The 14,570-nt window shown below is 41.8% G+C and overlaps 2 protein-coding genes across 10 annotated transcripts in view; both read left to right on the top strand.

Moving 5' to 3' along the window:
* Positions 1-14,570, top strand: part of LOC131688976 (teneurin-m) — a 573,241-nt gene that overhangs the window by 499,965 nt on the left and 58,706 nt on the right. For 8 of the 9 annotated variants that reach the window (XM_058973677.1, XM_058973678.1, XM_058973676.1 and 5 more), the window contains 3 exons: positions 9,596-9,862; positions 11,046-11,363; positions 13,473-13,753. In XM_058973677.1, the coding sequence (XP_058829660.1) occupies positions 9,596-9,862; positions 11,046-11,363; positions 13,473-13,753 (866 nt within the window). The remainder of the gene's footprint in view (positions 1-9,595; positions 9,863-11,045; positions 11,364-13,472; positions 13,754-14,570) is intronic. The other variant, XM_058973673.1, reaches the window with a different exon arrangement.
* LOC131688977 (uncharacterized) lies at positions 11,370-13,466 on the top strand. Its single transcript, XM_058973680.1, has one exon. It carries the CDS (start codon positions 11,459-11,461, stop codon positions 12,932-12,934), a length of 1,476 nt encoding a protein of 491 aa, XP_058829663.1. The 5' UTR covers positions 11,370-11,458; the 3' UTR covers positions 12,935-13,466.

The following is a 14,570-nucleotide window of genomic DNA, read 5'->3' as shown; positions in this document are numbered from 1 at the left end:
GCTAAGATTTTATCCAAGATTTTAGCATAAAGCACCTTAACCCAACGGGAGTGCCAACCGGCACATTAGGATCGATACCAGTAAGATCCTGATTATAGTATATGGAAATTGAACCACGGACCGAGAGCCATGCCATTCCACTACCCTAGTAAGGATGGACGACACTTCCCTAAAACTGCGAGCTAATGGGCTAATGGCACTAGCTGCCCTCCGTTCCGTTAAAACTTTGGTAGGTCTCCAAGTTCGTTCAAAACAGGTGCCGACCTTAGCCGGTGGAAGTGGGCTCAGCTAAACGTACCTTACTATCACCGATACGGTTCTGAACGCGGTAACGTTGACGGTAACGGTAACGGCGTTGATAGCGGCTTGGAGTTGGGACCCAAAAAAGTGTCGAAGAAGAGAAAAACTTTCAGTCTGGAGAAAATTTCAAACACGGTTTATGTACTTTTTATCCGACGTTTCGGCGACATATATTACGCCTTTTTCAAGGAATTAGGTTTGTTATCGCGTTAATTCCTTGAAAAAGGCGTAATATATGTCGCCGAAACGTCGGATATAAAGTACATAAACCGTGTTTGACATTTTCCCCCCACTGAAAGCCGATGTATAACCTCAAACTCTACCAACAGTCGAAAATCTTCCAGAAGACAAAAACAACAGCACAAAATTCTAACGGACCAAGTGTGGTGAAGCCGTTCGCCAAAGGTGAGCTAGCGAGGTCGCAACACCGACAGCAGCCCAAGGAGGCCATACCGAGCAAGAGCGGCGACAAATCAATAGGGCGCCAAGGAAAGCTAGAGTTTCAGATGCGCACGCCGAAATCAAGCATTACCCCAGAAGACCAGCTGGCTAGGTTACTTGAAGCGAAGAATATGAGGTAAAACATCGAAGAGCTCTACGCATTCGTGAAAAGCAAGGCCAACGTGCGCAGACCGTGCAGGGATCTAGTGAATAGCATCTAATTCACCGTTGCAGCAACCGAATACGAACAGATGGCGGTATTGGAGAGGACTGAAAAAAACCGAAAAGACCACGGATATAGCGAAAGCAGAAGCCTGTGAGACGCCGAAGTGTGACTGTGATTCCCTTTCTGTGAAAAGAGTAAAGGAAACACCAGAAGAGGAGGACGAACCGAAAAAGTCTAAGAAGGTCAGTGAAAGACAGCGAAACTGCCGACAAATGGAAAGTGAATGACACACTGTAGAAATAGTAGAACAGAGGAGGAAAAAACAGAAAGAAGAGGACGAAAAGAAGACAAAGAAGAAAGAAGACCTTCGGTCGTGTTATGGGATAGATGCTCTGGTCGTCAAAACAAACGACGGCGTGACGTACGCTGCGATCGTCAAAAGGGTGAGAGAGGATCCCAAGCTGAAGAAGCAGGGGGAGAACGTAGGAAGAACCAGGCGAACTCCGAAAGGCTTCTGTTCGAGTTGAAGAAAGATTGATTGATCAAGAGCTCGACCTACCGGGAATTCGTGGTAGAAGCGGTGGGAGAAGAAGCGAACGTGGAAGCTTTAGTTCAGAAAGCAGTGGTGAAGTGCAAGAATCCGAACGAGATCATCATAGAAGATGAAGTGAGGAGCGCGCTAATAGAGCAATGTAACCTGGAGCAAGAGCAGATGTCAAGCAAATTAAGGAAGGCGTATAGTGGCACACAGACAGCAGCGATACGCTTATCACCAGCCGCAGCCAATTAGCTTATGTTGACCGGTAAGTTCGTTACGACTGATCCCTATAGCTACTAAACAAACGGAGAGAAGGACAGATCGATCTATGCAGAAAATGTCCTGACGACAACCAGCGAGACCCTTGAGGAAGTGTAGATGCTGACGGCAGAGACAGGTATCGTGGAAACCTGGATGGATGACGTCAATATGCAACTGGCTTACCACAAGACGGAGCTTGGTCAGCAACTATAAAAAAATCCAGCGCGTCGTGATCAGTGTCGACGCACAATCCATTCCATCGAAGCGTGCGCTGAATCGTCTGGGTGTGATGGTCGACGATCGGATAAATTACAACAGCCATGTCGATTATGTATGTAAAAAGACTACGAGAACAACTAACGCATTGGCCGCTGACTAGAAATCCACCGTGAAATCACAAATCAGGTTTCGGAAACTCTCCGAACCAGATGTCAGACTTCACCGGAATCGCCGAACCGACCTCGACACCCTACCGGGTAGCTCGTGAGTAGGTTAAATCCACCGCCGGGTATTAGAGCGAGTAGATGGCGTCGAATATCTACACCTGGAATCGCTGGACAGACCTCAGCACCTACTGGCTGGCCCGTTAAGTGGGCTAGGTCCACCGCCGGGGACAAAATTGGGTAGACCGCGACGAAGCGGGGAACTAAATGGCTCACGGAAATGAACCGACGGAGAATTCACAGTAGGGTAGATTCACCGCCGTGGACTATCCGACTATATTGTGACAAAAATGGCTCGCGAAACAGACAACGGTACCGAGAGAAATCCCGCTGCCAGGAAACTCTCAGACGAAGTAGAGTAGTTCACCGCCGGATAACATTCGAGTAGCTCTTGATAAAGCTGGGAGCTTAATGGCTCAAGAAAGCGAGTATCGATATCGGGAGAAATTCCTCCGTCAAGGAACTCTCAGTCGAAGTAGACTGAGTTCATCGCCGGGGACTATCCGAGTAGATCGTGATAAGGCTGAAAGCTGAATAACTCACGGAAACAGGAGTTAAATGGCTTAAATGGAATCAACAACCAAACAGCTCACTAGGACGAGAGCTAAGTAGCGACGCACAGAGGAGTAACTAGAAGAAATTCTTGGCCAATAACCAAAAAAAAATTTTTTTCGATTTTTTATTTAGTTATATTTTTTTTAGATACCTAAAAGCATACTGCATATTGTGGCAAAATAAAGAGTATGCCAAAAATTGCTAAAGAATTTTTGCGTGGATGCAAAATGGTGATATTTTAAGGGTTTTTAATCATTTTTTAATATATATATATATATCCAGCAAAATCGCTTTCAAATGATGATGACTGTTTTAAATAAGACAATATTATAACTAACGTAATAGAACACAACTATTTGTATAACCTCCGCTTAAAAATAACCGAAAATAATAGTGTTGCTGTTTATAGGACTAGCTTTAAAAACACCTTTTTTAAACAAGTTATTCCAAATTTGAATGATAAAAAGTTACATTATACGGCAAGATCCGGCAAAGTTGCTGAAACAACATTACAAAACAAGATTCCGGCTATTCAAAAAACATTCAATCTCTTCCGATCTTTTCCGATCCACAAATTCCAAGCGATTTGAAAATATTGATATTTTTGCTAATTTGAGATACGTCAAAATGCTGTAGGGTCAAATACTATGTTGGGCAAAATGAATATTTATGAATATGTGCACAGGTATCCCTTTTCTTCTTCTTTTTCCTCTGACCAACTGTTCATGCAGCGGGAAAAAACAATTGTATTCACAAAGATCACCTCGAAAATACTCGAAAAAGGATAAAAAATTTAAGAAGTGTTTTAGTCGTTAGACATGAGTCTTGAATCCCACGCAGTGCCGATACAGGCCAGGCTTTTGAAGCTTTTTAAACCATACTGTAAAAAAAACTACACATCGCTCTAATGGGTTCATTCTGTTCATAATCAGCACTTTGATAGACAAGACTTAAAACATCCTGCGATCTCAAACTTCTAGAAGGCACATTTGTATTACTCTGCGAAAGTATATTTGGGGCATCTCTTTCATATGCTACAACTTTTCCTACAAAAACAGTGATTGAAGAATAAGGAGAACAGCAAGGGTCCAAAATTACTACCCTGGGGCACACCTGAAATTATATGATTCTACATTTCCTAGTTTGACAGATAACAAGGTATCACTTGAGCCACTTAGTGAAGTTGAGTGAAGCACCCAGTCTTTCTATCTTCGCCAGAGGAAGCGAGTGATCAACACGATCGAATGCTGCTTTGAAATTAGTGTACAGTATCTATTTGTACCCCGTATTCTCTATTTTTAATACAATGTGAAGAGATTTGTCGTAAATTCGTAGCTGTGGAACTATCTTACTTGAATTTCGAACAGTTTGAAACCCGCTCTGGTTATAATTTGTCGATAATTTTCATGTCCTGCTTATCACCCTTTTAACCCTCTGGAAGTCGCCCACATGGCTCACTGAACGAGCAGCCGCTGGTGCCCTAAGACGATTTCGCTAGATTTTCACAGTAGCGTGCACTCAGCGCACTAGCGCGACTGCTGGAAGGTTAAATGACAGGAAACTCAACCGACTTTTTACAACACAATGCGAACGTCCCTTGCGGCAACGATTGATCACACGAAAAAAATCCATTCAGAAATTCATGAATAAAAGATCACGATTTAGTGAACTGAACGATTTACGAAAATCGTGACCAAGTTCCTAAAATTGTGAATAATAAACTTCGTATTCATGAAACTTTTCGTGTTTCCAAAAAACTCGTTCGCTCCAAATATATACATGGCGTTGCATTCGAATGTTTGGTTGGATTGCTGTTTTTGTTTCCTGGATATGTTTAGTTTTTGTTATGATTCTTGTTCATAATTTGAGAATACACAGCCGCCAGTCAAATGATGTTCATGACTTCAGGAGCTTATTCGCGATTTTTCTGATTTTTCATTACGTTACCTTGCAATTTTTTTAATGGGTTTACTATCGGATTTTTCTGTCAGACAGGCGGGATTTATGATCATGATTTCAGGATTACCGCACTTGACATTGCTAATTCGTTGTGTTTAAGTTGTGATTCATGTTCATGATTTCAGGATCTTAGTCGTGCATTTCGTAATTTCTGTTCACGTTATCCAGATATTTTATTCGAAAGCTTGCTTTCGAGTTTGACACGTGACCCAAGTTCAAAAAAAACAAAAATGATTCCACGATTCACACTCCAAATTTTGTGAAATAGTTTACGTGAATATTTCATTACCGTATTGCATGGAAATGAAAATTAGAAAGATATTCTAAATATTACAAGCACACAAAATAGATCGTACTAGGAATCATGATCTAGTTCACGAATCCATGAGTAATAGTTCATGATTTTATGAACTATTTGACAATCACGAATGGTCCGGCGTGACTATTGTACTAGGTATCATGGACCAGTTCACGAATACATGAATAATATGTTATGATTGTTGTACAAAGGAATAAGTTTTTTAATTCGATGCCAAGAGAAATGAAACGTGTAGTAACATTGAAGCAATTCAAAACATTATGAATTTCACACGTAAAATCTGTTTTGTAGTCAGATTTTTATGTTTTAGAATAATTTAAAAAATATGTAAAATCATGAAGATTGTTTTTTATTCCCTTTTAAGCGTTACTAAGTTATTGTGTTCTCTATGATGATGATGGATTTTGTTATTTGTTTCTTAACTTAAAAATATAATGAGATGTCTACAGAAGTCTGAGCCATGCACGCGTTAATCAGATAGAGACCATCCTGAAATTGACGTAGCGACCAGTACAAATAGCTTATCGGGTTGAATTTAAGCTTTTGGACATTTGTAGTAATCGGGGTCTGGAATAGATGATGGAGCTGTTTGAGCTTTGCTCAACAATATGGCTAATTTCGGTATCGCTGCGATTGTGGTAATACCGGAGTTAGTTCGTTGGGAGTGGCCTTGATTATTCTTTCTGAAATGACAAGACTTCGGGTTCAATTCCCGATCAATCTAGGGTATTCCCAGGTGGGAGTTTCTCTTGATTGCCTTGTGTTAGTGGTAGATTAGTCTGGGGTCTGACGTTGATAATATAAATCGGCTAGGCTCTGCACTGCTACCATACTCGATACTTTTTATCTTTGTATGTGGTAGTAGCGATATCTTAGTCAGGTGGGAGGAGTCTGCCTTGTTATTGTCGAAAATTGAGGATATTAGGTTCAATTCCCTATTCCATCAAGCATCTTCCCGGGATGGAAATTTGCTTGATAGACTCTGGTTGCTTGCAAAATGTTTGAAGCCTATTTGGTTGCGGTCTTTTGAAGGAAAATCTATATCTGAACAGTTAACCAGTCCGTATTTGTTTTGTTTACTGGTTTAGTCATGTGTAAAAATATCAATTATCTATTAGATAAATCGTTCAGCTCACACCTTTGTAGGGGTATGAGGTGGGACCATCATCATCCTCAACTATTTCACGATCATAAACAGACTATTATACTGGGTATCATGGACCAGTTCACGAATACATGGACAATTTTTCATGATTTTGTGAACTATATCTCGAGCACGGATATTGGATTGTGAATAATATATTTTAAAATTTTGTGATTTATATCATGGGCAAGCATGGTCGTGGTTCTTGAACTAGGAATCATGAACCAGTTCACGAATTTATGAATAATATTCCTTGATTTTGTTAACTCTTTCACGGACGGATACCGGACCGTGACTAATATATTAAGAATCATGAATTAACTCACGAGGATCGAATGGAGTCATGAATAAAATTCTGAGTTTTGTGAAATAGTTCGCGAAAAAATATCTAGAATATTTTGATTTTGAATAGATTTTTTTTGAATAGAATGAATAGAATATTTTATTCATAAATATATGAATAACATCATGAATCACCTTTGGATTTATGAATAATGTCCATAAAGTTGTGAACTAGTTCACGAACAGAAAATCAATTTGGTACTCACCATGACTGAAGTTTACAAAACAAAAACCAATATTTCCAGTAATAAAAGCGTTATGCTGACGTTACAAAAGGTTTGAAATTGAACATAGCTATAAACCACCTGATTTTGGTTCATGGTCTTGTTTTCGTAACGTAAAAACGTGATTATTCTTCTTCGGAAAAACGGACGTTAGGCTCATTGCATTACATGGGAACATCGGGTCGTCCGATTTAAAGCTGTGCTGGAGTAGTCGGAACTGTTTCAAATGCACTCGGAGAAGGTTTTGAAAACAGGTTGTGCAAATATTCCTTGTTTTGACGTGTGTCTTGTCTTTTTCCTTTTTCAAGGATTTTTATGAACGTGTCCACTGGAAAACAGATGGAGAAAGAATGACCGGAACGGTGCGAATGAAGAAATGATGAAAATTCACCTTTTTATTGGAAACACTGAGAAAAGATATGTCCTCAATTAGGAGGTATTGGAGGCTGTGGCGGTGATCACGATACTGTTGGCCATCACAGTTCCTCGATGGCGGAGTGGCTAACGCACCCATCTAGAGACTGGAAGATCGCAGGTTCCTGCTTGAGGACATATCTTTTCTCAGTGTTTCCAATAAAAAGGTGAATTTTCACCGTTCCGCTCATTCTTTCTCTGTCTGTTTTCCAGTGGAGGTTGCAAATGCCGCGGGTCGTGTTAGAAGTGTCATTTGCTAAATCATGCTAGAAGGAAGACCGTTCTCTTCCTCGAAGCGCAGCTGCTCTCAGTCGTTTAAGTTCTCGAAGTCGTCGAATGAACCAAAGTGGTATGGTATAGGGCGCAGTTGTGTCAGGATCGACGACATACAGGACCAGGCTGGTTTGTGATCAGCAAATAACAAAAGGAAAGCTTGAGGTTCTAGCGAATTAGCAATGTCAAGTGCGGAGTGAATATGATTCTGAATTACGTTTATGTTATCTGCGGAGTCCAGAGGGAGATATACTACGCCTACACATGTGCTAGCATCATGACTGTTAATGTTCACCCACAGTTGTTCTAGGATAGTTTTTTTTTGGACTCTAACCGATAAGAAACAGCGATGAGTACTCCACCGCTTTTTTGTACCCGCAACGATCGAGTCACGATCGCTACTATAGACCGTTTATCTAGAACCGAACTCTGCAGTGAATTGATTTTCCTCATTCACTCATGTTTCTGTCAGGATAACGACAACGTGCTCTGTGTCGGATACAGCTACGAACAGCTCATCGATCTTTGTGTGTAGTCCTCTCACGTTCCGGTAGTATCTTATGAGCTGGAAACAGGAATTCATTTCAACGGAGGCAGTATCTGTATGTCTAGCTTCGGGGGAACATATCCATTCCCGGTTTTTAAAACAACATTGCGCATTTAAGGGTTAAGTTCACTGCTTTATTTTCTTCTTTTAAACTATTTTCATTGTCACTCTCGGACATCTGATCTGCAATACCCACAATCTTCAATCTTGGTTATGGCGGTTTCGAAACTGAGATTTCATAATTCTCCACAAGCTTCTCGCTTACCCGTGCCGTAAATGATTCTACTTCCTCTGCACTTTTAAAAACAATGTTAATTAAGCCACCATTGCCTTCTCGAACTGTTAGAATTTTATTCGATGCACGATCAATTTGGTTACGCATTCATTCTTTAATTTAATTTTCTGGCACTTTGATTCATTTCTTTTGTTTGTACTATAATAACGGGCCTGTTTTTACGAGGCTGTTTCGGGATTGTGGTTTCAACGAACTAGAGCTTTTGCTAGTAAATGCCTAATTTTGTTCACCGTTTTCAACTTTAAGCCGTTTTTTAGGTTTGAAGTCCCTGCTCGGACAAACCGGTGTGGAATCTTTTCCGTCAACAACACTTCCTTTTTTCAAAACTTCAGCAAATGAGCACGATTTCTGTTTGACTAACTTTCTGCGTTCAGTTGACTCCCGCAATATTTCTTGTTTGATACCTTCCACTGTCCGTTGTATTTGTGACCCGATAACATCTTCCAATGACTCAATCTTCTTACTCATTTCATTTTTCCAGAACTTCATGCTATCAGTCTTTTCCACTAGAATGCTATTAGATTTGGCCAGAATTTCGTTGTGACATGGTATATTGCTTCACGAGCTTCCTAATGCACTAAGAATCTCCTCTCAAAACAACCTAAACACCAATAAAAAGCAATAGAAACATGACGAATTCATAGAAGACACCAGTACCAGTTACATCAGTATTATAAGAGTGTATTAATATTCAAACATGGCACATTAATCCCAATAATTCTTTGCACGTTACGCCGCCATCGAAAAATAGGGATCAACAAAATCGTAAAATTGTGAAGCGCACCCCGAAAACACAGTAGTAACACAGCACTCACATAGACACGGAGGCGAAGGAGAATCTCGTTTTGTCAATGGCTGCGAACGCGTGCCGCGATTTAGCGAAAGCACGTGTCACACGCTGCAAAGATCTGTTGATCCAAATTATTCTTAATGTGTTTATTTTGCAAAGCAACCGGGTAGCGTAGCCGGTCGGTCGTAAAACATCAAGACGTGGCAACGTTAAACGGAACACCACGTGTGGGAAAGTATACTTCGATCGAATTGTCGAGTTCGTTGCTGTTGTTATGGGCCTACTGAGCATGACGTGAAACTTTTCTTCCATCATTGGAAGGAATGAACAAAAAAACACAGAACACTGATATTATTTGATGCTGGCAGACCCTCCGGTATACACCTGCCAAATAGGATGGGATCTACTAAACAGCACCCAGCAGTCTATCATTACGTATTCATCCAATTTGCTAAATTGTATTGGGGATCCCAAATTATAGCGCTGGCTAATGTGTAACCCTTAAATTTCAATTTTTCAAAGATTATGTTTACTCATCCCCTGTATTCATTTTTCCCTCTCTCTCTCTCTTTCTCTAATTGCAGCCATTAACAACAAGGGATCACCGATAGACTACAAAACGGGCTCCGCCTGTTCAACTCCCACGAAGGACACACTCAAGAGCTACGACCGCAACTGCATGGGTCCGGTCCTACCGCCCCGGAGCGCCATGTGTGGTCCCCCGTCACATCACTACTCAGCGCCGCTGAACTTTCGCAAAGGCTTCACCTTCACCAAATGTACATGGAAGTGTACGGCTATACTAGTTATATTATTAAGTGTTATACTTGTTATAACATTATTATTAACAGGTAATTGTTAGTTTTTTTTAATTCAAATTTAATAGCATAATTATAGGAGAGCCGCGCCGGGAACACCGATAGTTTTGGCGAACGGGTCAAAGCGCACATAAAAATCCTTTCCGCTGGCATCGTGGATGGCGGGGATATGTTTCCACTGGGTTACTCTACGCCCTCCGACCAGTGGTGCCGCGTGTACTGAATTATCTAGTTAACGATTTGTAAGTAAAACTAGATTGGTTCAGATTTTTCGGAGAAATTCTAAAGTTCCCCCATATTGCTTTGTTAAAATGGCAACACTGTCCCCGACCCGACCGAAACAAACGGGACGGGAATCAAAGCGAAAATGCTATGCCATTAACTTTTGGTATCCTCGTCTGTGAGGGTGGCGGCCAGCAAAAAAAACCGGCTCGGGATAGTGTTTGAGTACGTGTGCGTCCGAAACAGGCAGCATCGGACAAAAGCTAATTTTGCACAAACCCTACTTTTGACCGTTCTTGCGTGGAACAAAGGTGGCGGTACGAAATGTGAGCGGTAGAAACTCTATATCATGTCATTAAAACTCCCTAACCCTGCGCCCGGAATAGGCATCAACGCGCATTCTGAGGGGAGCAATTTTCGGTGATTTTTAATCACTCAATTTGCTTTACGGCAAATGGAATTTTGCCGAGCCTTGTGTCTGTATATCTGTGCTACCGAATACGAAATTAGGGGCTTCCAATTTCAAGTGACCATTAAAGGAAAATAGCGCAAGGGGAATCTACGGTTTCAGCTAGGATTTATCCTGTTTGACGACTCATTACACACATATGCTCCTTTCTTTCCCATCAGAAGCTAACATTAAAGCCCAACATACATACCTTAATCCCGCGTAGAATGTCAGCTCTGGATGTGGTTCGTTTTTCACCAAAATTAAGTTGTGTGATCATGTTTGCCAAATGTCAACGAAAAAGCACTCTTATCAATGTACCGACTCGGGATTCCACACATATTCATCACTCACTGTCAAACGCGTACCCTCACAGTCTGCTATGTTTATGTTTGCTGTGCGGTTTCCCACTTCGCATCGTTTCCCACTAAACTGTCTCCACCGCCACCAGCCCCCAACTATCGGTGTGTTCCATGCGGCGGCCACTCCATCTGTATCTGTAACGAAAAACAAGCTAATTAATCTTAATTCTATTATCATTCGCAGCATCTAATGTATTAAGTATATCATATCCAACCACCAACCCCTGTACAGTTCTAGTCGATGAAAAAGCAGAAATCTCTGCAGCCAAAAGTACGATAGCGGACGCGAATCGGGCCTCGGAAGTGGGAAGTGGTCCGGCTTCCGGACGGGCAAAATCAGCTGGAAGCGACGGTCTTAGTGGTGGCAGCAGCGGCAGCAGTGCCGCCGATTCGCCCTCGTTAAGTTCCGCTTCCACCTCCGCGTCATCGTCCGCGGCGTCAACCGCGCCGGCCAACAGCAATAGCATTAGCAATGCCAACAGCAACAACAACAACAACGGAGGTACAGTAAACATTCCATCTTCGCAACACAGTAGACCGCGTAGAAGTGTTTCTAACACCAATCACCTAGACAACCTTGAGGGGATTGAAGCAGGGATGTCACAACCGCAAATGGCTGCTGACTGGCATGCTGATTATTCAGATAATTTAGTTTTGCATGATATTAGCGTAGAATCTACTACTACTAGCGGTGACGGTGATGGTATTAACGATAATGGTGTTAGTTCATCCTACGCCGACGACGACGACTTGGGTGGTGACGTAACGGCATCATTATCCCACGTCTACTCTTCTGCCGCGCACGGTGTTGGTCCTATTGTTTCTGATGTTTTGTTTGTCTCTACTACCGCAACTACTTCACCTTCCACCTATTCATCTTCCACTCTATCACAATCACAATCATTACCGCTATCTTCCGCTTCCGGTACGCTGGAGTCAAATGAGCAACCAGCATATGGCGATGACGACAACCACGACACCGTCGTCGACGAAGACAACGGCGACGACGACGACGGGGAGTATGAGCTGAATTTTCAATCAACTGCGAGCACCAGCTCATCCGATTACGATTCTCAGCCGGATGAGCAAGAGGATGCTGATGAAATTTTTACCGCTAATGATAATGACATAACATATGTTACAACTAACAATGATCCTGATTTAATCACAAATAATTCATTTGATGTGGAGTCAAGTACGGTGGTCTCGGTCGTGTCTTCTGCTGACGATATCCAGCTAGATTACGTTGCTAAACTTGGTTACATCGAGGAGGAGAAACTGCCAAATGATGATCCATTGGCACTATACGAACATCTCAACGGTGCGGAGATGGACGATGTTGTGGACGTTGAGCTCATTAGCCTCGAAGATGGTCCAATTAGTGGTGAAGAGATGAGGAAAACAAGAAATAAGCTTTACTATAAGAACGTTCAGGAAAAACAGGGTCAAGAATCGGAACGTGTGGAAATTCACACGCTGCCTTCGCCTGTGGAGAATAGAAGCCAAATAGTTCCTGTTCCCATCAGTCCTCCTCAGGTACCGATTTATCTGGTTCACGAAGCTGTTGGATCGAATGACGAGCAAAAAGAAGGTCCTGTTTTGCCACGTTTGTTAGTCAATATATCTATAGCAACGGACAATGGGACCGGGACAGTTCAGCACTCGGTATATGTTCTGCAGGTATCGATACCAACTCCATCCGAGTATATTCCCCGGCCGAACCCATCCGAATTCGATCGAGAAACTGTTGATTCAAACCATTCTTGTCCACCTGAACCACCACCTGCTCCACCCTGTCCTATAAAATGTCCCAATTCTTCACTTTTCGAAAAATACCAGGTAATAAATGTAATCGATGAAAGTGGTTCCTTTGAAGAGGTTGAAGATAGCTCCGAAGCTCCTGATTTCAAAACAAATGAGATAAAATCCACGGTGTCAAGATCCGAGGAACAATCTACGGAAACGACCATCACTGAACAAGATACAGACGGTACGATGCCACCAGTGTGGGAATGCCCAAAGATTACCCCACCGCCGATTCTAATCCTGGAAGGTGAGCTAATGCAAATTTAAAATCATCCGTGACGACGTGTACATAGCGGAAGACATATAAAAGACTCCATCACCAGCAACGAAAAAGAATTAAACATCTCAAGGAACCATCCGAAGAGCTAACCCAAAATCGACATTCCATACCTTGCTAACACGTTCAGCCATTCTTTTACATCCGGGAAAACTCATCCTCAGTCGGAGGAAAAATGCTTTGCATGCTTCACTCTGCTCACTTCTGTATTAACTTTCGCGTTAGCATAGAAATTAATTAATATTCACAAAGCGTTCATCCACTTTCGAGGCATTAAAACAAGCCACCAAGTCAGTGCTCCTGTTGTATACTAACTTTTCTCATCTTTTTTTTCTTTTCTTCTCTCCTCTCACTCCTGCTAACCAAAAAAAAACCAAAACTTCTGTACCTGCACTACCCCCAAAACAACCCGGGCGGGGCCTACTGTTCTGTATTTTTGTGTGTTTCTGTGCTCTCTGTGTCCTATCCCTCGCACCAAACGAAAATAAACCACCACCACCAACAACAACAACAAAAAACTACAACCAGGTGCACGAACATTCCCAGCACGAAGTTTCCCACCCGATGGCACCACCTTCTCGCAGATCACGCTCGGTCAGCGCCTGTCGAAGGAGATCCCCCCGTACAGCTACTGGAACATGCAGTTCTACCAGTCGGAACCGGCCTACGTCAAGTTCGATTACGGAATACCGCGCGGGGCTTCGATCGGTGTTTACGCCCGGCGCAATGCCCTACCGACGCACACCCAGTACCACTTCAAGGAGGTGCTGAGCGGTTTCAACGCACGCCAAACACGTGCCGCCAGCCATGTGAGTATTGCATACTAGCTTGTTATGACTTTTGAGGTACACGACATATAGCATACAGCATACAGCGTAGAATTCTATAGCGCACCCGTCTACTTTGATCGGATGGTTTTTGAGTTGAAGGATGAAAATAGGGTTGTTGCGTTGGAGAATCACAATCGCAGCTATCCGGAATCAATCTACTGTCGATGGCAGGGACATAATGGTTTGTTGTTCAACCTTCAAGTTTTATTCAGATTGGGATTCACCCTAATACCGATTTTGTCACACACAGTTTGTCATGTATGTCATCGTAAGAAATCAAAAAGTATATGTTGCGTTTGAAAAAGATTTTTGAATGAAATCAGGAACCTGTTTTACCATTTGGTGCTTAGGCCTTTTAAAATGAATCGTCTAAGTAATTCAGAACTCTACAAATAATGAACATTTTACATACGGAGAAGAAATAAAACTAAAATAGTGTATTCACGCAAGCGTGCAGAGCCGAGATCTTCTTTTTACGGTATTGTCTTCAAATTAATTTTAAGAAAAATACCGAATCATAATCAAGCAACATTTTAAGGTGATTTTTTAAACGAAGACTCTACGCTAGCTTTAAATGCCAAAATAATGGCCTTTTAAATTCTCTTAAAAGTATTTCCATTTTGGTATTTTCTTAAAACCAAGAAAAACAATTTGAGAATTTTCTAATACAAGAGGTAACTCTCGTTTTTCTAAAGAAAATGAATTAAAATGACTGAAAACTAATAGTAAATATTTTCTATTTTTGTTGATTTTTTTTTCGTGGAACTTGAAGAAACAATAGTTTCTAAAAAAATGA

This window comes from Topomyia yanbarensis, chromosome 3 (genome assembly GCF_030247195.1).
Source record: "Topomyia yanbarensis strain Yona2022 chromosome 3, ASM3024719v1, whole genome shotgun sequence".
Lineage (NCBI taxonomy): Eukaryota > Metazoa > Arthropoda > Insecta > Diptera > Culicidae > Topomyia > Topomyia yanbarensis.
This window is presented reverse-complemented; position numbering and strand designations above follow the sequence as displayed.

Bases quoted from the DNA above. Each gene is read 5' to 3' on its own strand.
- LOC131688977 (XM_058973680.1), top strand. From the start codon at position 11,459: ATGTCACAACCGCAAATGGCTGCTGACTGGCATGCTGATTATTCAGAT.